This window comes from Macaca fascicularis, chromosome 11 (assembly GCF_037993035.2).
Source record: "Macaca fascicularis isolate 582-1 chromosome 11, T2T-MFA8v1.1".
In the NCBI taxonomy this organism is placed as follows: Eukaryota; Metazoa; Chordata; class Mammalia; order Primates; family Cercopithecidae; genus Macaca; species Macaca fascicularis.
Window position 1 is genome coordinate 11,479,779 of NC_088385.1, and position 22,506 is coordinate 11,502,284.

General features: G+C 45.2%; 2 protein-coding genes and 1 long non-coding RNA gene across 27 annotated transcripts in view; 1 reads left to right on the forward strand and 2 right to left on the reverse strand.

The window, feature by feature from the left end:
- Nucleotides 1-7,303, reverse strand: part of DDX11 (DEAD/H-box helicase 11) — a 33,458-nt gene extending 26,155 nt beyond the window's left edge. For 14 of the 21 annotated variants that reach the window (XR_012419983.1, XR_012419981.1, XR_012419982.1 and 11 more), the window contains exons 1-2: nucleotides 2,564-2,868; nucleotides 2,316-2,463 (exon numbers count right to left, since the gene is read on the reverse strand). Coding sequence is in view for 8 of the 21 variants with exons in the window: in XM_065523720.2 (XP_065379792.1) it covers nucleotides 2,316-2,463; nucleotides 2,564-2,637 (222 nt within the window). In the remaining 13 variants the exon portion in view is untranslated. Of the gene's footprint in view, nucleotides 1-2,315; nucleotides 2,464-2,563; nucleotides 3,180-7,069 lie in introns of those variants that run through there. The other 7 variants (XR_012419986.1, XR_012419978.1, XM_065523722.2 and 4 more) reach the window with 3 other exon arrangements.
- Nucleotides 7,304-7,357: 54 nt separating this feature from the next.
- The window catches only part of LOC102137606 (ovostatin-like), a 151,498-nt gene continuing 136,349 nt past the window's right edge, over nucleotides 7,358-22,506 (forward strand). For all 5 annotated transcript variants that reach the window (XM_045364695.3, XM_005570082.5, XM_065523716.2 and 2 more), the window contains exon 1: nucleotides 7,358-7,957. In XM_045364695.3, the coding sequence (XP_045220630.2) occupies nucleotides 7,918-7,957 (40 nt within the window). In that variant the 5' untranslated portion in view covers nucleotides 7,358-7,917. The remainder of the gene's footprint in view (nucleotides 7,958-22,506) is intronic.
- LOC107126637 (uncharacterized) lies at nucleotides 16,177-20,054 on the reverse strand. The gene is made up of 3 exons (XR_001483252.4): nucleotides 19,844-20,054; nucleotides 17,660-17,722; nucleotides 16,177-16,311 (listed from the first exon to the last, which is right to left on the reverse strand). It is a non-coding gene; the product is annotated as an uncharacterized lncRNA (long non-coding RNA).

The following is a 22,506-nucleotide window of genomic DNA, read 5'->3' on the forward strand; positions in this document are numbered from 1 at the left end:
AGGTCGAATGATCCATGCAGTGAACCATGATCTTAACACTGCACTCTGCCCTGGGCAGCAGAGCGACACCCTGTCTCTAAAATGAAAATAAACAAGGCAGAATGAACATGCACTCAACTGTGTTCCAAAGCACACTAAAATTAACCAAAGTAATATGGAGGCTTACACTCACAAAAAGAAAGTGGAAGGAGTAATATGTTTTAGGAGAGAGGGAAAGAAGACAGAGACAACGAAGTGATTCGACAGAGACATCAAAGTGATTCGGCAGAGACACTCAAGCCCAAGTGTCCCCAGAGATCTCCCCTATTCACTCTCAGAAAGACTCAGGAAGTGATAGGAAAGGCAGGTCACTGAAAACAAAGGGACGGATTGAAATTCTTTTCAAGAACAATTAGATCCCCAGGTTGCAATCCCTGCTCCTGCTCCTCGAAGAAGACAGGAAGTGGGCTCTCAGTGGAAGCTGAGCTAGGAGAGCCCTGGAGGCAACAGGCAGAGTGAGGAGGCAAGGGGGGAAGGGGAGGAGGGCCAGGCTGAAAGCAGGCACTGAGGGGGACTCTCCACCTGGAGCCTCTTCCCCAGACCACCTCTAGGAAGACTGGCTGTCAGATTTCAGCCCTTGTACCTGCTGGGCCAGAGCGTAGAGGCACCTGCTCTGGAGAGACCGAAGACTCTAGGGAAAATCCCACAGACGTGCTGGCAACTGGAGGCCCCCAACAAAGGAGCCCAGCCTGGCAGCCACAGCCAGCCTGCCCTGCAGACTCAGTCTTTCTGTACCCTGTTCTTCAGCATACACAGGCAGTCCAGGGCCGCCAGACGTTTGAGGAAAGCCTCCAAATGGACATACACCCTGCTGTGGTGTGGGTGCGGTTGTCTGTCCCAGCAACACTCATGCTGAAATCTGTCAAGTCGGTCTGAGGAGCAACTAATTCAAATGACAGGGAAAGGATAGAGAATAAAGGATAGAGGAGGGCTCCAAGGTAAAAATGGAATTGGTCATCTGCTGTGGACTAAATTGTATCCCCACCAAAATGCATGTTAAAAAAATGTTTGCAAAGAACAAAAACAAAAGAAGCTGTGTATGGTGGTGTGCACCCGTAATCTCGGATCTTGCCAGCCACTAGCTACTCTAAAGGCTGAGAGGCGAGGATCACCTGAGTTCGAGACCAGCCTGGGCCACACAGTGAGACTCCCCATCTTAACAAACATATGTTGAAATCCCAACCCTGCCACGGGACTATACTACAGATCTGGCCTTTAAGGGTAAAGGAGGTCATAAGGGAGCAGCAGTAAGGGAGCAGCCCTTGTCCTCATAAAAGAGAAAGACACCAAAGATCTGTTTTTCTCCTCCTCTTTTTAGCTTGTTCCACAGCAAGAAGGCAGCCATCTGCAAGCCAGGAAGAGACCCCCTCCCCAGAACCAGAACCCTGCCAGAACCTTGATCTTCAACTTTCCAGCCTCCAGAATGGTGAGAAATAAATTCCTGTTAAGTCACCCGGTCTATGGTATTTTACTATGGCAGTCCTGGCCGACTAAGACAGGAATTTTCTGTATGGAAAATTGTATTGAGAGGCCATGGGATGATGTGGGAGGAACTGGCATAGGTATATTAAAAACTGAACTAACTTTAAAAAGGCACTTATTAACTCTGAAAAAACAGAGTATTAAGACATATTGTTGAAGACAAAATTATGCTCAAAATGTACACTGAAACTTAGAATTATATTTGAAGGATGGGGAAAGAGAGGGAAAAGAGTTTGTAAGGAAGCCGTCTCATCTACCATAATAGGAAGGCACCAATGACTTCAGCCTAATTTTTCTCAGATCATGGAGCTATGTTTAAGACTTCAGGCCAGGCACGGTGGCTCACGCCTGTAATCCTAGCACTTTGGGAGGCCGAGGTGGGTGGATCACAAGGTCAGGAGATAGAGATCATCCTGGCTAACACAGTGAAACCCTGTCTCTATTAAAAATACACACAAAAAAATTAGCCGGGCTTGGTGGCGGGCGCCTGTAGTCCCAGCTACTTGGGGAGCTGAGGCAGGAGAATGGCGTGAACCCAGGAGGCGGAGATTGCAGTGAGCCGAGATTGCGCCACTTCACTCCAGCCTGGGCGACAGAGCAAGACTCTATCTCAAAAAAAAAAAAAAAAAAAAAAAAAAGGCTTTAATAGAGGAAGTGACTATTACCCAGAAAGACAAACCGAGACTACTCTGCCCAACTTCAAACTATGAACATCTCTAGACAGGCAAACAGGAAAAGCTAGCATGGCTGCCGTTACGTTGTCTTTATCAGTATCTCTCACTATTCATACTCACAGTGCCAGTTGGACTCTCAAATATCCCAATCTTGCCAGCCTCCAAAACCCGGTAAAGCTCTGCCATGAAGTCTTCCTGGATGGAATAGGGCGTGAAGGGAAAAGGAAAATGGATGGTACCAACTTTCTGTGTTTCATTAGCCATGGACCTAGGAAAAATAAATATAACATGTTAAGCTCTCTCATGGTCCAGGAAGAAGTGGCTTGAAATCTGCGGCAGTATCTAAGAGCAGTTTCCACACTTGTTACCAAATTTCTCCTTGGGTTGTACATTTTTCTGGGAAGCAGAGACCTTGTTCTTTCCATCCTTCGCAGGTCCGCATGAGGCCCTACCAGAATCATGCAATCCACCTAGTGACATGTAACGAACGACTCTAGCAGAATGCAGACCAGGAAAGCCCCTAAACCGAATCTCCCCTGCCATTTCACCATGGCTCCGACACCTTCCTAATGCCTCTACAAAAGGCTTAGAGCTCTCTTCTCAAAGACAAGCACCCCTAGGATCTAGGGTGTTGCTTATAATTACTTTCTTCTCCCACTTCTCTGCAATGCACATTCACAAGCCGAAGTTACTTCACTTTATCCCGTTGTGAGGTCCTGGAAAATCATGACTCACAGGCAGAGGACCACGAACACAGCTTGTTTGGATGGCACAAGTTAACATACACATCCTTATAAGTATCTTTAGTTTGCTTCTTAGTTCATCCTAGCCTCCATTTCCAGCACCAGCCAGAGCTGCCTCCTACTAATTTTTCTGGCCTCAAGACGTATGAACTTTCTGTTTGGCTCCAGACAGGAGAGCTCTCTTCCCATCACGGAGCTCTGGCTGGAACAGCTTCCCAGTACTGAGACCAGGCATTTCTCTTTCCTTACTAGGCTAAGGGCTAAGAAAAACTCTGCTCCACATTGACGTCATCTTTTCCTCCTCTTCTGAATCTAATTATCTCTGAGATAGTGCTTACCTCTCCTCTCTTCCTTGAATCACCATCTGGAGGCCTGACTCTTCCATCCTGGTTCCCACACCTCTCTCTTTGGAATTCGCTTCTCCAAGCTATTTGCCAGGTCTGTCTCTTCTAAGCACAAATGTTAGTAAGTCCCAAACCTATTTTACTAATATTAATAGATCGAGAGCCCATCTTTGTAACTTTGGCCTCAACAAGAGTAGTGATAGTGTCACTGTATTTACGAGGGGAAAGGTGGTTGCCACGATGCTCTTCGGTTTAGGGGCAATTAACACCACTACAGATTGGTGGCAGTTTATGGATTTGCACAAGAAGAGAGAACTCAGAGAACTAGCACTATTTTACGCTCTGTCTTTACAGAGGTGTATGTGGCTGTTTTGTCAGACATTCTGGTGACAAGAAAAAATGAAAAAAGAAAAACATGACTACAGAGGTAGAGGAATAATTACAAGAGGGTAATTAAAAAACACTATGACAATTCAATCCTGAGAGAGGGGTATGGACTAAAAAAGCTTTAACACATGAAGGAAGGGGAAGAACGGTACCTAACAAATTTTGAGGATCTGCTATGTGTTAAACCCTTTACAGGGCCTTTTGCTTTTCTTATCTCATTTAATATGGCCGGGCGCGGTGGCTCAAGCCTGTAATCCCAGCTCTTTGGGAGGCCGAGACGGGAGGATCACGAGGTCAGAAGATCGAGACTATCCTGGCTAACACGGTGAAACCCCATCTCTACTAAAAAATACAAAAAACTAGCCGGGCATGGTGGCAGGCGCCTGTAGTCCCAGCTACTCGGAAGGCTGAGGCAGGAGAATGGCGTGAACCCGGGAGGCGGAGCTTGCAGTGAGCTGAGATCCGGCCACTGCACTCCAGCCTGGGCGACAGAGCGAGACTCCGTCTCAAAAAAAAAAAAAAAAAAAAAAAAAAAATCTGTACAACACTATAAGGATACAGCTATCGGATACTGATTCTTATAGAAATTAATTGCTCAAAGTCACAGCTAAAAAGTGGAAAACCAGGGATTCGAATCCAGGTCCAAATGACTGTGCTTTAGTGAAGCTCATCCGGTTGCAAGAGATATCCAGCATAAGTAAAGGGAGGCTCACTGAAAGGAGGTTAACAAACTGAGAGTAAGAATTGAAACTATCTGGGAAAGCCAAAAACAGAAGCAGACTAAAGCGGCAAGGGAGCTCAGACTTCAAGACAGCTCCAGAACGTCACCAGCAACACACACCCACGGGGTTCACTCTCCTGCTCAGCCGGGTGCCGGACACGCCACAATCTCACTCCCTCGGCGCACTCGGTTTCTGCTTACCCCACACTGGAGCTTGCACGTGGCCTCGTCAGCCCCTGGACCTTTCAGCTTCGGCTCCCACTGCCAAATAAAAAGTCTTGGTGTCTCCCTGTTCTGAATCCCAGGAGAAAAAGTTGACCAGCAGCTCCTCTCAAGACAGAACACTGGTCAGCCTGATACCGGTCAGGCTCCCGGCCTCATCTACTCAGCTCGGGTCTTGCACTTGCTGCTTCCCTTGGCCTGGAAAAGGAGGAGTCCTCAATATCCAGGCCTCGGCTCAGGCTCACCTCCTCAGAGAAGGCTCTCCGGCTGTCTGGCCACTGGACAGGGGTCAAACACCACCCCCACTCCTCAACCCCTAGCTTGCTCTAAGTCACTTTTAAAAAATCACATTACTCTGTATTTAACTTACTCATAGCTCTTAGCACCATCTGAACCTATTTATTCTTCTTTACTGGAATATAAGTTCCATAAATAGAGGAACCTTGTCTGTCTTGTTCTTCTCTGGCTCCAGGACTCAGAATGAGGTGCTTCAACACCTCATAGGCATTCAACAAAAATGTGATGAACGAATGAGTAGCCAGCCAGACATGCGGGCTGTATAAGTAAAGGTTTCTGTTCCAAGGCTGGGTAATGGAGGTCCCACGACTTCAATACCTATCTAGTTAAATGGCCAGTTCTTTAATGGTTTCGAACCGTTTTCACATAACCCCACAACAACCCTGTGTGGTCAGTATTTTTATAAGCTCTATTTTATAAAGAAAGAAACTGAGACGCAGTAAACTTAAGTGACTAGCCCAAGGTCACTCAGCAAGTGCTTGAACTCAGGATTTGAACCACATCTGCCAGACGGCCATGGCACCTGAAGCTTTGTATCTCCTCACTTTTCCTACCACCAGGGTAAGTGGGATAAAAAAGACAGACTTGGCCACCAAACTCTAGAATGACAATACTAAACAATACAGAAGAAACGTTAAGTATTATTTCATTTCCCTGTCAGTGGTAATTATGGATCTCATTATTCCAGAAGCAGCACAGGCTAAATCATAGAGGTTTAGATAAATCTGAGTAAAACGGATTCACTAAGCCAGATTAAAAACATTTGCAGTGACTTGTTCAGCCCTCTTCAGGTTGGCTGTGTTGACGGAGGACAACCATCACCTCCCAGTGCCAAGGCACACACCAGGACAGCAAATCTCATGCTCATTAAACGAGGTAAGAGTTGTGAAAGCACTTCAGGAACATATTGGTTCTTTTCTTTCTTTCTTTTTTTTTTTTTTGAGACGGAGTCTTGCTCTGTCGCCCAGGCTGGAGTGCAGTGGCGTGACCTCCGCCTCCCGGGTTTACGTCATTCTCCTGCCTCAGCCTCCCGAGTAGCTGGGACTACAGGCACCCGCTACCACGCCCGGCTAGTTTTTTTGTATTTTTAGTAGGGATGGGGTTTCACCGGGTTAGCCAGGATGGTCTACGATCTCCTGACCTCGTGATCCACCCGCCTCAGCCTCCCAAAGTGCTGGGATTACAGGCGTGAGCCACCGCCCCCGGCACATATTAGTTCTTAAAGTGTTTATTTTCTTCTATCCCCAATTATCACTCATTACTGAGTACAGACTATTGCTATGGGCTCAATTGTGTCCTCCCCACACTGATCTTGGACGTCCCAAGCCTCTGGGACTGTGAGCAAACACATTTCTGTGTCGAAGCCACCCAGTTTATGGTCTTTTGTTATGCATCCGGGGCTGACCAAGACAATATGTGGCAGGTACTACCTACCATATGGCCCTAAAATGTTTTAACTTCACACACCTGGAAAGCACCACAGCCCCAAGAGAAAAGCTTTTCCGCACTGTTGTTAAGCCAGGGCCACACACTGCAGTGCTGTGGTGCTCCACCAGCTGGAGGATGGCCTGGCCCATAAAACCCACATTCCCACCTTGCTCTGGCCCTGTCTCCCCTCCCACCTGCATCCTGAGCTTGCACCCTGTGTGAAACCAACCAGCTGCTTATAAGCATTTAAATCCACGTTTATGACACTTCCGTCAACAATCTGGTCAACTGCACTCATCCCTGGCCTCTGTACTGTACCCTGCTCCGCCTCGATTCCGGCCCTAAGGGAAGCTAGAGCCATGGAGCCCTTAACTTTATTGGCTCTGGGCTCAGATGACCAAGTTTAGGATCCCAGCTGTATCCTTGCTAAAGTTAGTATCTCTGGGACTCAGTTTCTGCATCTGTAAGAGACAGGTGGGTCACAGTGCTCACTCACTGCTGCAGTGTCTTATCTACCTAAAATAATCCATGAAAAGCTCAACATAGCTGGGCCAAATGTAAGACCCAGACGCGTGGCTGCTGTTAATACTGACTCCTGCGCACCGCCCAGTTCCACCGCAGGCACAACCCTCGCAGGCCTGCCCAGTCTCCGCACAGGGTTCCCGCCTGTCAATCACGCTGGCCCCGCCCTCCACTTCCGGAATAATTTCCCGCTCCGAACTGGCCACCTACCTTTGCATACAGGGGTCCCGCGCCGGAACAGACGCCTAGTTTGCGATTTCACCAGAGTCGCCCTTCCTTGTCCCGCTGCTCCTCGTCCTCAGCTCTGCCGCCACGCTGCACTGCGCTCACCCTCTTCGCCGGCAGAATTGCTACGCAGAAAGCCAGGCCCAGGGAATCGGGACAAACGCCGCTGCATTTGAAACTGGCGGCTCCCCTCAGTGAAAGGCTGCCGGACCAACCACCGCCGCTGCGCATGCGCACTCCAGGACGCGCGCGAACACGCAGCCGCCGTAATCTGAGGGGGCGTGGTTTGCGCGCTCCGGAACTTGGATCTCAACCTCAGGGCTCGGTGCCCCCTCCCGCTGCTTTCCGCCAGCTGCGGGCTGTGTGATTAATCCCCGCCGATTAGCGCCAGGTGTACGAAGCGCTGGGCGGTTGCCTGACCAGATGAAACATCAGCCGATGTTCCAACGCCCAGGGACGGGCGCTGTCCCCGAAACGGAAAACCTGTCTTCTGGTCCCGGCTCTAGTCGGCCTCTGGAGATCCGCAGCTCGGTTATTTTACCTCTGAAACGGACGACACCTGCACTGCGCATCCCAGCGGCTCTTCCACGCGAAGAGACAGTGTCAGTGAAAGGCCGTCTAGATGACGAATTGATGAAATCGTTTCTGCCCCGTGCGGGGCACGACCTTGCAGAGAGCCCGGAAGACCCAGCCCTGCCTAGAGCTTACCTGCTAATTAGGAGGACAACGCATCACCTCACCTCCCTGGACTTTGCTTCTCCTTTATTCAGTGAGGGATTGGACTAGCTGGTCCTTAAGAACTTTTCAGAAAGTCTGGTTGTGGCAGATGATCAATGGGAGCATCTCTTGCTACGGGCTTTCCTGGAATGACAGGTAATTGGTGCGCCTTCCCAGCAGGGTCAGGGGGAGTTGCTGGGACTTGAAGGAAAGGCTTCTGGGGAGAGGAGCCAGTGTTAACAAGCTGTCGAAAAGCTTGGAGGTGGGAATTTACAAAAGGTGATTCCAGGGTCAGTTTTTTTTTTTGTCACCTGCTTCCTTATTGGGCAGTTTGGAGAGGGCGAGGAAGTAATACCCTTCAGGGTCTTGGGATGTGGCCAGCAGACTCCTTAGAGGGTCTTTGAAGTCTTAGTTTTAAGTTTAGAATTCATGGCCAGAGTACTTAAGTAGACTTTTCTCCAAAGAAGATGTACAGGTGGCTCACAGGCCCATAAAAATGTTCCATTCTACCCTATAACATCTGTGTTTGGTTTTGCATAAAAACAGAGTTTTAAAATAACTGTTGTCTGGTAAATTGACATCTCTAGAATAGAAGGTACACTAGGTTTTTTACCCTATTGCTTCAAACACCATCCCACACAGCCACACTCCTAGGGTAGGAATCGTCCAGTTTAAGAAGCGCCATTGGAGGAATAGAAAGTGATAGGACGTGAAGGTTGCTCGGGGTCTGGTTGTAGAAGGCTTTAAACAACAAGCTAATAAATTTAGACTTCACACTGTAGACAAGTTGCAAGTCACTGAAACATTTTTAAACAGAGGAGTGGATTTGCAAATGCAACGTCTTGGAAATACTAAGCTGGAAGCAGTGTGAAGGATGGTTTGGCGGGGAGACCAGAAGCAAGCAGCCAGGTTGGGTTGTGCAGTAAACCAGACAGTGCAGTAGGGGCTTGGACCTCAAGAGTGGCAATAGACATGGAGAGGACAAAGGCTGTTCCCACCAGGCTGTAAATCTGGATTGTGTCCCTCCATCCTCCCCTCACCTCTGCCCTGGAGGCTTATGTTTAGAGAGCTGTACTCCTAACATGAGGCCCTGGGCTTTGTCTCAAAGGTAAAGGCAAAAGTTCCTTATGTGGACTATCTCGGCATTTATTATTAAACAGCCTTAGATGATGCCATTGATGGAATGAACTCAGAGACCTTCATAAACTCCTCTTAAAACTCAGGGCTAGGAAGAAAAGTTCTTGTACTAATGTAGAAATATTTTCTATAACCGCACAGTGAGAGCTATAGAAACCCATTATGCATTCTTCTTTGCCTTCACTGCTAGTGATCTCACGGCTAAATATTGTACATTGTTTTAGTTTTCTTCGGCCAGCATTTTTTAATTTTGTTGTTGTTGTTGTTCTCACTCCTTCTTGCTAATTTTAAGTACATGTTCTAATAAAGTCTGACTGCCTGGATCCAGATTCCTTACTCCACCATTTAACTAGCTGGATGACCTTGGCATATGACTTAAGCCTTCTGAGTCTCTGCTTTTCTCACGAATGAAATAAAGATAATAATAGAACTTACGTTCTAGAATTCTTACGAGATAAATGAGATAGTCCTGGTAACATAAAAGGCTTAACATCTAACATATCATTGTGGAAGCTTAACAAATGGTAGCTATTACCGATATGAATTGGGTTTGGTTTCAGCATTCCTGTGCTTTTATTATAAATTTCCTTAGATCCTCTTCTAGAAGGAGAGCATGTAGAACGTACAAGTTTGTTTTCAACAAGCAATTCTCTCGGGAGCTGAGAGTGAGAACTCAGTCACTCCTGCCATGATGGCAGCAAGCCTTTCATGAGAGATGTACCCCCATGGTCCAGACATCGCCCACCGGATGCCACCTCCAACACCGGAAATCAGATTTCAACATGAGACTTAGCGGAGCCAAACAAACCATATCCAAACTGTAACACCTAGGTAGTGGGAAAGGCTCATGAAATGTGCCTGTGCTATAAGAGAAAACATCATTAGAGATCATATTGTTCTGTCCCCAAGGCCCTGCATGCCTCACTCTGGAACAGTGCAAGATGGACCCTAATAATATTTGCTTCTCTGAACCCTAGTTTCTTGGATTATTATGTCTATCTTGATATGTTACTTTAGCTCATTAAGCCACACCATAGTGGGGTTGGGACATATTATTTCTTCACATAATAGCTTGATGTACTTAGTCAAACTAAATTTTCAGTAGTGTTTAAAATGGGGGAGTAGAACTCAGGAAGGTGGCAAAATCTGGATATATGGATTTGATCACCCCTGGGAAACAACAAAAACATCTAAACTGAAGCTATGGAGGTAGTAAGATTGCTGAAAGGAAGTTTCTGAAAGGAAAGAGGTATCCACATATAAAAGAATGAAGTAGGATCCTTGTCTTATACAATATATCCAAATTAACTTAAAATGGATTTTCTAAAGTTAAAATGAAGTTAAAGTTAAACATTAAAGTTAAAAACAAGCTGTAAAACTGTAAAACTGGTGGAATAAAACAGAGGGGAAAAACTTTATGACGTTGCATTTGGCAATGATTCCTTGGCTATGACACCAAAAGCACAGGCAGCAAAAATAAAAATATTGATGATGAGTTGAGGGATTTGTAAAATAACATACAAATAGATGAACTGGACAACAACAAAAGCTAGAACTTCTGTGCATTGAAGGACAAGATCAACAGAGTGAAAAGGCAACCTACAGAATGGGAGCAAGTATTTGTAAATCATCTATCTGATAAGGGGTTAATAACCAGAATACATAAAGAACTTCTATATCTCAGCAACATGAAAACAATCTGATTAAAAAATGGGCAAAATACTTAAATAGATATTTCTCCAAAAATGATGTGCAAATGGCCCACAGGCACGTGAAAAGATGCTCGACATCCCAGTCACTGGGAAAATGCAACACAAAGCCACAATGAGGTACCACTGCAACCCGTTAGGATAGCTACTATTACACACACACACACACACATACACACACACGCACACAGATACACAGAGCCAGGCACAGTGGCTTATACTTGCAGCACTTTGGGAAGCTGAAGTGAGAGGATCACTTGAGGGCAGGTGTTCAAGACCATCCTGGGTAACATAGTGAGACCAGACCTCTGCAAAAAATTTTAAGAAATATTACGGGGGAATGGTGACACACACCTGTAGTCCCTGCTACCCAGGAGGCTGAGGTAGGAGGATTGTGTGAGCCCAGGAGTTCAAGGCTGTAGTAAGTCATAATTGCAGCATTGCACTGCAGTCTGAGTGACCCAGCAAGACCCTGTCTCAAAAAAAAAAAAGAAAGAAAGAAAGAACCTCAAAAACCCCAAAAGGAACAAAACAAAAAATAAATGATGGCAATGATATAGAGAAATTAGAACTTTTGTACATGGCTGGTGGGAATGTAAAATGTAAATTAGAACTTTTGTACGTGGCTGGTGGGTATGTAAAAATAGAATTACCATATGATCCAGCAATTTCACCTCTGGGTATATAACCAACAGAAGTAAAAGCAGTGTCTTGAAGAGACTTTTGTACACCTGTGTTTATAGCAGCATTATTCGCAACAGCCAAAAGGTAGAAGCAACCCAAGTGTCTACCGACAGATGGATGGATAAACTGGTGTATACATACAGCAGAATATGACTAAGTCTCGGAAAGAAGTTCTGACACAGGCTACCACATGGATGAGCCCCGAGGCTATTATTTGTATTGGGGTTCTCCAGAGAAACAGAACCAGCAGGGTGTGTGTGGGGTGTGTGTGTGTGTGTGTGTGTGTGTGTGTGTGTGTGTGTCTACCCAGAGATAAAAAGAGGTTTAAGGAATTAGCTCTTGCAGTTGTGGAGGATTGGTGAATGAAAATCTGATTGTATTGGCTGGCAGGCTGGAGACCTAGGGAAGAGTTATAGTTCAAGTCCAAAGGCAGTCTGCTGGCACAATTCCTTGTTCAGGGGAGGTCGGTCTTTACTCCAGTAAGGTCTTCACCTAATTGGATGAGGTCCACCCACATTACAGAGGCTAATCTGGTTTACTTAGAGTTCATTGATTTAAATGTTAATCTCATCCAAAAAAAACACCTTCACAGAAACACCCAGAATAAAGTTGGCCAAATGTATGGGTATGATGGCTCAGCCAAGTTGACACATAAAATTAACCATCACATTATACTCAATGAAAAAGCCAGTCAAAAGACAAATACTATATGATTCCACTTACATGAGATTGCTAGAGTAGTCAAATTCATAGAGACAGAAAGTAGAACAGTGATTGTCAGGACCTGGAAGAGGGGCAAATAGGGATTTGTTTTTTGGGTATAAGAACTTCAGTTTTGTAAGAGGAAAAGTTCTGGAGATTGGTTGCACAACAATGTGAATGTGCTTAACATGAATGAAGTGTACATTTGAACAGGGTTAAGATGGGACATTTTACTATGTATATTTTATTACAAGTTTTTGAAAAACAAATGAGGAACAGAGAATGACCTTTAAGAAATGTCCACATTTGGGCCAGGCACGGTGGCTCACGCCTGTAATCCCAGCACTTTGGGAGGCCGAGGCGGTGGATCACCTCAGGTCAGGAGTTCAAGACCAGCCTGACCAACATGGAGAAACTCCGTCTCTACTAAAAATACAAAATTAGCTGGGCGTGGTGGTGAATGCATGTAGTCCCAGCTACTCGGGAGGCTGAGGCAGGAGAATTGCTTGAACCCAGGAGGTGGAGGTTGCAGAGAGCCAAGATCGCACCATTACACTCCAGCCTGAGAGACAAGAGCGAAACTCCATCTCAAAAAAAAAAAAAAAAAAAAAAAAGAAAGGTCCACATTTGGAGGGAGATGGGAAAGGAAGATGAGACAATGATGAATCAGTGAAATAAAAGGCAGTTTACAGCTATCTGAGCCGAAGGACAAAATGATCAGCACTGAAATATAGTACATTCAAGGTGAATAATAATTAGAAAAAAATCTCCTGGGTGTGATCGTTCCAAGGGCAGCTGCATTTAGTGTTAATACAATAGTTTCAACAAAACCACTTTGCAAGGTGAAGATGACTCTAGGTGATGCAGTTAGAGGAGGAACCCTGGAGGGACAGAGAGAAACAGGAGAGGAATGGACTTGAGGGTAGAAGGAAAGAAGCCCATGCAAAGGAAGACCCTGGAGATACAGACAGACCAAGTGAGAGGGCCACTTTTCCCTCTGCCTTTGACATTTCCTCCTGCCGTGTAGCCTGACTTGGTCAAGATCCCAAAAGGCATGAGATAAGGGACCCCATAAATCAGACTAAGCTGGGGCAGCTGCTAAGAATGTGCAACCAGGGACTGGTGGCAAGAAACAGAGACCATGGTGGGGTCGGAGAGATCCCCAAGGAGTCCAAGCTTGAAATAAATTGCAGTGGAAGCCGAAAAGTCAAAGACAAAGTACAAAGCTCGGCTGAAGACCAAGTAGACAAATGCCAATGCACTGTCACGGGCTGCATAACGACATTTCAGCCAACAACAGACTGCACGTAGGATGGCGGTTCCATAGATTATGACGGAGCTGAGCAATTTCTGTGACCTAGTGGCATGGCGACTGTCATCACATGGTAGCACAACGCATGACTCACATGTTTATGGTGGTCCTGGTATAAACAAACCTGAGCTGCCAGTGTATAAGAGTATAGCTTGGACAGTTACATACAGTACACGATACTTGATAATGATCATAAATGACCATTACTGGTTTATGTGTTTACAATACCTTTATTGTTATTTTAGAGTGTACGCTTTCTAGTTTTGTTTTGTTTTTGAGACAGAGTCTCACTCTTTTGCCCAGGCTGGACTTCAGCAGCATAATCATAGCTCACTCAAGTGTTGAACTGGGCTCATGCCATCCTCTCACCTCAGCCTCCTGAGTAGCTGGACAACAGATGCACACCATCACGCCCAACTAATTTTTTTAATCTTTATTTTTTGTAGAGACAGCTTCTTGCTCTGTTGTCTAAACTGGTCTTGAACTCCTGGCTATATGTGATTCTTCTGCCTTGTCCTCCCAAAGTGCAGGGATTACAGGTATGAGCCACCATGCCTGGCCTCTGCTTTCTAAAAACGAAGCCGATTAAAAAGCAGATTCAGCCAAGATCCTTCAGGAAATATCCCAGAAGGAAGCATTGTTATCATAAGACGCGGCAGCTTCATGCGTGTTATTGCCCCTGCAGACCTTCCAGTGGGACAACATGGAAGACAGTGACATTGATGATCCTGACTCCGTCTAGGCCTGCGCTAATGAGTGTGTTTGTGTCTTAATTTTTATTTTTATTTTTATTTTTTTATTTTTTTTATTTTTTTTTTGAGACGGAGTCTTGCTCTGTCACCCAGGCTGGAGTGCAGTGGCCAGATCTCAGCTCACTGCAAGCTCCGCCTCCCGGGTTTACGCCATTCTCCTGCCTCAGCCTCCCGAGTAGCTGGGACTACAGGCGCCCGCCACCTCGCCCGGCTAGTTTTTTTGTATTTTTTAGTAGAGACGGGGTTTCACCGTGTTAGCCGGGATCGTCTCTCGATCTCCTGGCCTCGTGATCCGCCCGTCTCGGCCTCCCAAAGTGCTGGGATTACAGGCTTGAGCCACCGCGCCCGGCCGTGTCTTAATTTTTAACAGAAAAATTTAAAAACTAAAAAAAAAAAAAAAAAGTTAAATAGAAAAAAGCTTATATAATAAAGAAAAGCTCTACAGTTGTGTTTTAAACTAAGTGTTATTACAAGAGTCAAAAAGTTTAAAAAATTAAAAGGTTTATAAGGCGAAGAATATATAGAAACCTAAGGTTAATTTATTGAAGAAAGAACACTATTTTAACAAATTGAGTATAGCCTAAGTGTCCACTGTTTATAGTCCACAGCAGTGTGTATTAATGTCCTAGGCTTTCACATGCACGCAACACTCACTCCCTGACTCACCCAGAACAACTTCCAGTCCTGCAAGCTCCATTCATGATAAGTGCCTGTGTGTGGAAAAACCAACTCCAGTGTGTTTTTCCTCTGCTCTCACACCACAATAACCATCAACATGGAAGACTTCTGTGACCACTTATAGGGGAATTTCTCCCCACACACCAAGCAAGCAAGCAATTCTGGAGGGGACACCAGCTAGGTGTCCTCCAGTTCAATTTTGATACTGCCTACCTGGAGATAGTGTCAGATCCCACAGGTTGTAGGCTCAGTCTCCCAAGACTGTCCCCTCCTTCCCACGATAGCAAGTCCAGGCCTCCAGAACATCTCACCCACCAGCTTCAAGTTGGGGTTTCCATGACCTCTTCTTTGTGTTTGATTAATTTGCTAGAGTGCTCACACAACTCAGGGAAACACTTATGTTTACTGGTTTATTACAAAGGGTATTTTACATGATAGAAATGAACAGCCAGATGAAGAAATACATAGGGTGAGTCTGGAGGGGTCCCTAGCCCAGGAGCTTCTGTGGAGTTGGGGTGTGCCACTCTCCTGGCATGGGGATGAGTTTTGTCAGCCTCCACATGTTCAGCTTTCCAGAAGCTCCCTGAACCTGGCCCTCTTGAGCCTTCAATGGGGACTTCATTGGGTAGACATGATTGACAACCATGTACAAATGCAATTGGACCAGAAGGGATGATCTAACACTAGTTGTCTGAGATGGGGAAACCCACCAAGGCTTATCCAGATTCTTCTTGGCCTCCCTGTGCAACATTCCCACCTCCTAAGGATGGGGCAGGACCCTCTCTGGAATGAGGATCTTATGATGCGCAGAGTCCTGCCTTGGGCAGGTGAAAGGAGGGCAGGAGAAAGTCAGAGAGAGAGAGAGAGAATGAGTCTGTTTTCTGAGCCTAAAGTGTCCCAGCACTATAACAAGACTATAATGAGGGTTATAGAAATTATGAGCCAGGAACCCTGGACAAAGACATATAAATACTATAATGCTATAGTGCCCTTTAGAGGCATACCACTCATCTTTCAAACCGTATGTTTACTGTATCTTTTCTTTGTTGATACATTTAGAGACACAAATGCCATCATGTTGAAGTTGCTTACGGTATTCAGTATAGTCACATGCTGCGCAGGTCTATAGCTGAGGAAATGTAAACTAAAGAAAAACGACCACGGTGAGTCCCGATCATTTTAAGTTTATTTGCTGAGGTTAAGGACGTGCCCAGGAAAGAACATAGATTATTGTGTTTCATACTTTTTCCGCAGAGGGTCTTGGGATCCCAATATTTAAAGGGAAAAGGCCAGGTATTGAGGAAAGAAGAAGATACATTTTTAAAAGGGTATGGATAGATAAGAGGCAAGCAGTTGCATTCTTTTGAGTCTTTGATTAGCCTTCACATGTAAGAGCAGGTAGGGGAACAGTCACTTAAACATTCATCTAGCTCAATGAATCTGCATTTTTACATAAGACACACAGGCAGGGGGAGCAATCAGATATGCATTTGTCTCAGGTGAGAAGAGAGATGACTTATGTCTCTTGTTCCATGCCTGTGAAGATAAGCCATCAATTTACATGGTCAGGGTGAAATTCAACATAACTGTCTTAGGGTAAACATCTTGGGGGGGTCCATAAAGAATTTTCTTAGTTTTTCTTTAATGTTATTGAATGACTATTGGCATTCCACTGTCTAATATAAAGGCTCTGACTCTGACTTTTTAAACGCCTCAGATAAGCGCTTTACTATGAGACCAAAATTAGGGATCAAAGGTGACAAAAGCCAACTATACCTAAGAATCCTTTCAGTTGTCTGATTTTTGAGAGCCTTGATAGTGGCTATTGCTTGTTACCTGTCGCCTGACTCTGTCTACCCTATTGCAGGCAAACCCCTGAATAGACTACCTGCTCTTTGCATATTTGCAAAGAGCATACTTTATGATCCAATTCCACCAGGCTGTTTAAAACTAGTATTGGCCGTGTGCGGTGGCTCACGCCTGTAATCCAGACACTTTGGGAGGCCACAGTTGAAGGATTGCTTAAGCACAAAAGTTCAAGACCAGCGTGGACAACATTGTGAGACTCCATCTCTACGACAAATAAATTTTAAAAATTAGCCATGTGCACTGGCACACACATGCAGTCCCAGCTATGTAGGGGGCTAAGTTGGGAAGCTCGCTTGAGCCTAGGAGGGCTAGGCTGCAGTGATCCATGATCACACCTCTGCACTCTCGCATGGGTGGCAGAGTGAGACCTTGTCTCAAAACAATCAAACAAACAAAAACTGGTATAAACCGTCTTCATAAGTGGGGCTAGCAATGAGTAAATTACCGTGCATTGTAATATTCCCCTGTTTAATGGCAAGCCTCTCAAATCTTTTGGTAAGATTTTTTCAAAAATGGTAGAGGAATATTTAAATCTCTGGGGCAGTACAGTCTAGCAATTTTGGAAGTTTGCCCTCGTCTCTAGATCTTGCCATTCAAGTGCAAAAACAACTGGGCATTCTTCTCAATTGGTAGACACCGAACCAAAGCATCCTTTAATTCCTATGCTGAGAACCAGCTATAATCCCCGGGGATAGCTGTAAGTGGGGTATATGGGTTAGCCACGATTGGGTGGGTATCTTGAACAATATCATTAATAGCTCTCAAATTTGCACAAATTGATACTAATTGGAGTTTGGTTTCTTCACTGGCAAGATAGCGGTATTGTATTGAGACTGTCATGATTGAATAAGTCTGCTTCAGAAACCTGTGTAATCCCCCTGTTTGACTTCTAATTCTTTACCTTTTAAGTGGTGTTGTTTTTATGTGGAATTAATGCTTTTTTAAATTCAGTGTGCACAGGCTGAGCTTTGACTGCTAGTTCAGGTTCCCTGTCTTCCCAAACAGTGCTATTCACTCTGTTGGAGACTTCCAGCAGGAATGGTTCTTGAGTTCTTTTCTCTGGCTGAATCACCAGGGCCTGTAGGCACAGGACATGTTTGGGTGATACCTGGATTCTTACATGTTGTTTCTCGGGAGCAAAAGTGACTTGGGCATTTAATTTACATAACAAATCTTGGCCCGACAATGGAACAGGGCAATCTAGCGTATATAGAAAGCTATACCTCAATCTTGTATCCCCCAATTTGTATTCTTAGGGCTTAAGAAAGAGTCTCTGTTGTAACTTCCCATTGACTCCAGCCTTGGCTGGAAACATTGCTACAGTATCAACCAGTAAGTCAGTCATTTTGTTCCCCGCTGTCACTGGTACCTAGGGCTTCTGTAGGAAAGTTATTATTTCTCTGTTAAACCAAGTGGAGTCCCTGCACCCCATCAGTCTTCATCAGACTCACAATCCTGCTCCACCATCTGCTTCTTTGGCTTGTATTTCCCTTTTCCTCCCCCTTGTCTTTTTTATTACCGTCTTTTCTCTGTAACTTAGTGGGGCACAGTTCTCATGTCCAGATTCCCCTACTGTAGGCACACTGGTCCTTGTCTAGGGGTTCCTTTCTATTTCACCCCTCATTCTTCTACCTATTTGAACAGTCTCCACAAAAAACGGTTGCCTGTCTAGTTTTTCTTGTTTCTCTAGCATTGAAGTCTTTGTAAGCAATATCTGTAAATTGGGAAGGGTTCATTCCAACAGTCCCTTCTTGCTTTTCTACTTTTCTGTTAATGTCAGAAGCACTTTGACTGATGAAAGTTATGTTTATGACCCAAACATGTTCCAGAGGCTCTGGGTCAATATCTGAATATTTTCTGTAAGCCGGATATACTTGTTCCAGCCAAGCAGCTGGGTCTTCACTGACTTCCTACCAGAGGTCATGGATGTTTTTTATTCAGGCTTTGCTGCTGAGGCACTCCCTTTCTTAGGAGTAATCCTGCGGTCAAGATATAACCTCATTATTAAGGTTTCATTTGAGTTTCACTAAGGAAATTGCCTCTGGGGTGTTGGAGGACCCAGCAGGGTCTTCCTGGTGTAGCCTTCTGGCTCCATCATTAGCCTTGTCTAAAAATAACCCCCTTGCATCATAAAATTTAATAATGCTTGTACACCTGCTATCGTGGAATGATGAGTAGAAAAGTACTGGTGAATATTTCAGTCATCTCCTATGGATCATCCTTATAGGATGGACTTGAATTTTTTTCAATTTATTTAGTCAAAGATAGAAAATGGTGAACAACCAAAATAGTCCAGGAGCATGGCCCTGTGCGTTTAATCCTCCAGCAGGGAACTGGCATAACAGAAATTGTTCTGCCCCATGAGGGTGTATGCTCTGGCCAAATTTAGTTGCCCTGTCAGGTCTTAAAAGGGGAGCCTATTTCTTGGCTACCTTTAAAATGAGGAGGGGCCACCACACCCTGTATGTGTGGATTTCTGGATAATCCTCTGGTAGAGGGGGCAGAGGTGGGGCAACTCAGGATACTGTGCTGGTGCTGCAGCTGGGGCCTCCGTGGGAGCCTGCACAGGCACCAGAGCAGGCTGCAATGGGACAGGCACCTGCAAAGCCTCGGCATCATTTGGCTGTGGAGGGTTTATAGTTGACAAGATTATCCTATCTCCTTCTGTTCCTCGTCAGGTGATGGAGAGTGAGGAGATTTTACCTGATTTGGTCCTATTTGCACTATCAGCTAGCAACCTTTCTGGGAAGCATGCTTATTATGTACCAACATAAAAGCTTGAATATAAGACATGCAGTCCCAATTTCCTGATCTCAGATAGAAATGTTCAAGCATTTAACATTAAATTCAAAGAACCATGTCATGGCCACCTATCTTCCTCATGTATCACATCCATTGGCCACACTGTGTTGCAGTAGATTATCTTTTTTGTCATAGGGTTATTACTGTAGGCTGGCCAGCCAGTCAATGTGAACCACAGTGGGCTCTGAGAGGGCATTGATGAAAAAACCTCCCACGGTGGACACAAACAAAACACAACCAAAACAAATGAAGCACTTTTCACACCCAAGCTTTCACAAAGGAAGAGACTGGTGTGGAGTCACTATGAGTCATTTCTTCAACCAGTGGTACCACAAATGGTCCACAGGCCCAAATGGTAAAGAAAGTGGACTACTACTTTGCACCCCAGTAGACTTACCTGGTTATAGAGCTCACCAGCTCATCCAAAAAGTTAGTTTCCCAGCACTTTGGGAGGCTGAGGCGGACGGATCACAAGGTCAGGAAATGGAGACCATCCTGGCTAACACGGTGAAACCCCGTCTCTATCAAAAATACAAAAAAAATGAACCAGGCATGGTGGCAGGTGCCTGAAGTCCCAGCTACTCGGCAGGCTGAGGCAGGAGAATGGCGTGATCCCGGGAGATGGAGCTTGCAGTGAGCCGAGAGCACACCACTGCACTCCAGCCTGGGCAACAGAGCAAGACTCCATCTCAAAAAAAAAAAGCTAGTTTCCTTTCACCAACTAAAAGCGAAAGTAGGCAGTCAGCACTGATTGGGGGAAAGGAGGAAGTTTCCCTGAAGCAGAAAGAGTTTTGGCAGCCTCTCTTTGGCAGACTTTGGGGCGGTCTCTGCAGTTCCCTTCTGCCATGAGTAGCCAGTGCCACGGAACATTTGCTGCTAACCTCTGGTAATGTCGGTGAGTTAGCCCTGACCTGCTGGCGCCATCAATTGCTCCACCTCTTGGGAACCAGGAAGTCGTCCAACAACATGGATGAGTTAACCCTGGTATGATGCAACAGACCAATTGCTTTGTCTATTGGGAGCTGACAGGGTGCAAACAGCCCAGAGCACACGGCTTCTGGCTGGGCTTGCCCAACTTTGTAACCAAACCCAGATCTAGGCCACTTGTTGCTTGAAAGCCGAAAGTCTAGAGACAAATGTTGGTGAAAGGGAAAGTTAGCTATGTTCAGGAAGCCAAAAACTCGAGGGAGACTGTGAACTCATCTTCAAAGACCACCTCTCTGATCTGGGAGGTTTTAAGGGAAATTAGGAGCAGTGCAAACAATGATCGAAGCATTTCACAAAAAGGTTTTGTTACTAAGCCTGACCTAACCTGAAAACAGCCTTAGCTTCTTTTTCTCTCTCTGTTTTTAGACACAGGGTCTCACTTTGTCACCCAGGCTGGAGTGCAGTGATTTTATCTTGGCTCAGTGCAGCCTTGACCTCCTGGACTCAAGTGATCCTCCTGAGTAGATAAGATGACAGGCATGTACCACCATACCTAGCTATTATTATTATTAATTGTTATTATTATTTTAGTTTTTGTAGAGGCAGAGTCTCGCTTTTTTGCACAGGCTAGTTTCATCCTCCTGGTCTCAAGCAATCCTCCTACCGCAGCCTCCTGAAGTTTTGGGAATTCCAGTCTGAACCACTGTACCTGGCTGATCAAAGCATTCTTGTGAAACATGTGCAGTCTCAGTCAGGCAGGCAGGTAATCGCTGTTTTCTTGGTCAATGTTGTATGACCTTCTGCAGGTACCATCAGGCTATTCTTATCAAGCCACTCAGCCCATTCCCAGAGTTGTCAGTGTATTTTCTTTTATCTCTGCTGAAGATCCTGTATTTCTGAGGCTGTCTTTAATGAATAATCTATAGTCTCAAGAAAAGCAGTAACTATATTCAAGCAAACAAGCTTTTCTCTAACATGGAGTCAGTACTGTTCCAGTTTTATCCAATAGTGCATACAATTTAGAAGCCGTGAAAAACATTCTGATTATGACCAACTTCGAAGATGTAATGTCAGTCCATTCTGGCCAATGTGGAAACAGGTTCTGTGGTCTTTCCGTATCTTTCAGTGTTCTCAGAACCAAGTTTCAGTAGCCTTAATATTTCATTACTTTTGAGGAAAAAAAAAAAGTTGCCCTCTGACTTCATGCCAGAAAAAGTGCTAAGGATTTTATATTATCTCCTTAAATCCTCACAGCAATGTTGAGAGACTAAGTCAATCCATCAGGATTGGGTTTGCCTGTGATAGAAAACTCACACTCCCTTGCCCCCTTACGAACAAAGTCTGAAGGCAAACTATGCAAAATGATGAATAGCTCTGCTAGCATAAGTCATCTAGGTTCTGTCTATCTTTTGGCTCTTCCACCTTTTAATATATCACTTCCTCCTGATGGTTTAAGATCACTGTTTAGCCCCAGGCATCATGTTTCATTCTAGTCATGAAGAAGTCAGGCAGGACAGAAATGGATGTGCCTTTGTTCTTTAAGAATACTTCTTGAAAGTGCCGTATGGGACTCTGCCTTCCACTGCTTGGTCAGAACTCAGTTACATGGCCACACCTAGCTGCAAGGGAGGGTGGAAAACATATTCTCCATTCCAGGCAGCCAAATGCATGGTTTTTTTTTTTTTTTTTTTTTAAAAAAGGAAGAAGGATATTGGAGGAAAGTTCCACAGAGGTGCTAGAAATACCATTTTGTAGATGAGAAATCAGGTGCAAGGAAATTGAGCTCTGACCTTTGAAGGAGCATAAAGAACTAGTCAGTAATTCCTGTGTTTTTTTCCGGTGAATTCACAGCTGGAGTCACCCCAGCAGTGGCATCTGGCATCAGGGGAGTTCCCACAAGGGAGTACCCCAAGCCATCCCAAGATGGGACCCGTTGGAATCCCAAAGAAAGAAGCACTAGACACCAGGGTGATCAGTTCAAAGCATTTATTATGAGAACTTAGGTAGAAACTGGGTTTCACCAGATCCTCCAGATAGGCAGTTAGGGAAAGAGGTGCTACCTAGCGAGGTCTGCAGCATGAGGATCAGGGAATGGAGCTGATGAGAGATTAAGGCATTTGGCTCCGGGCCTGG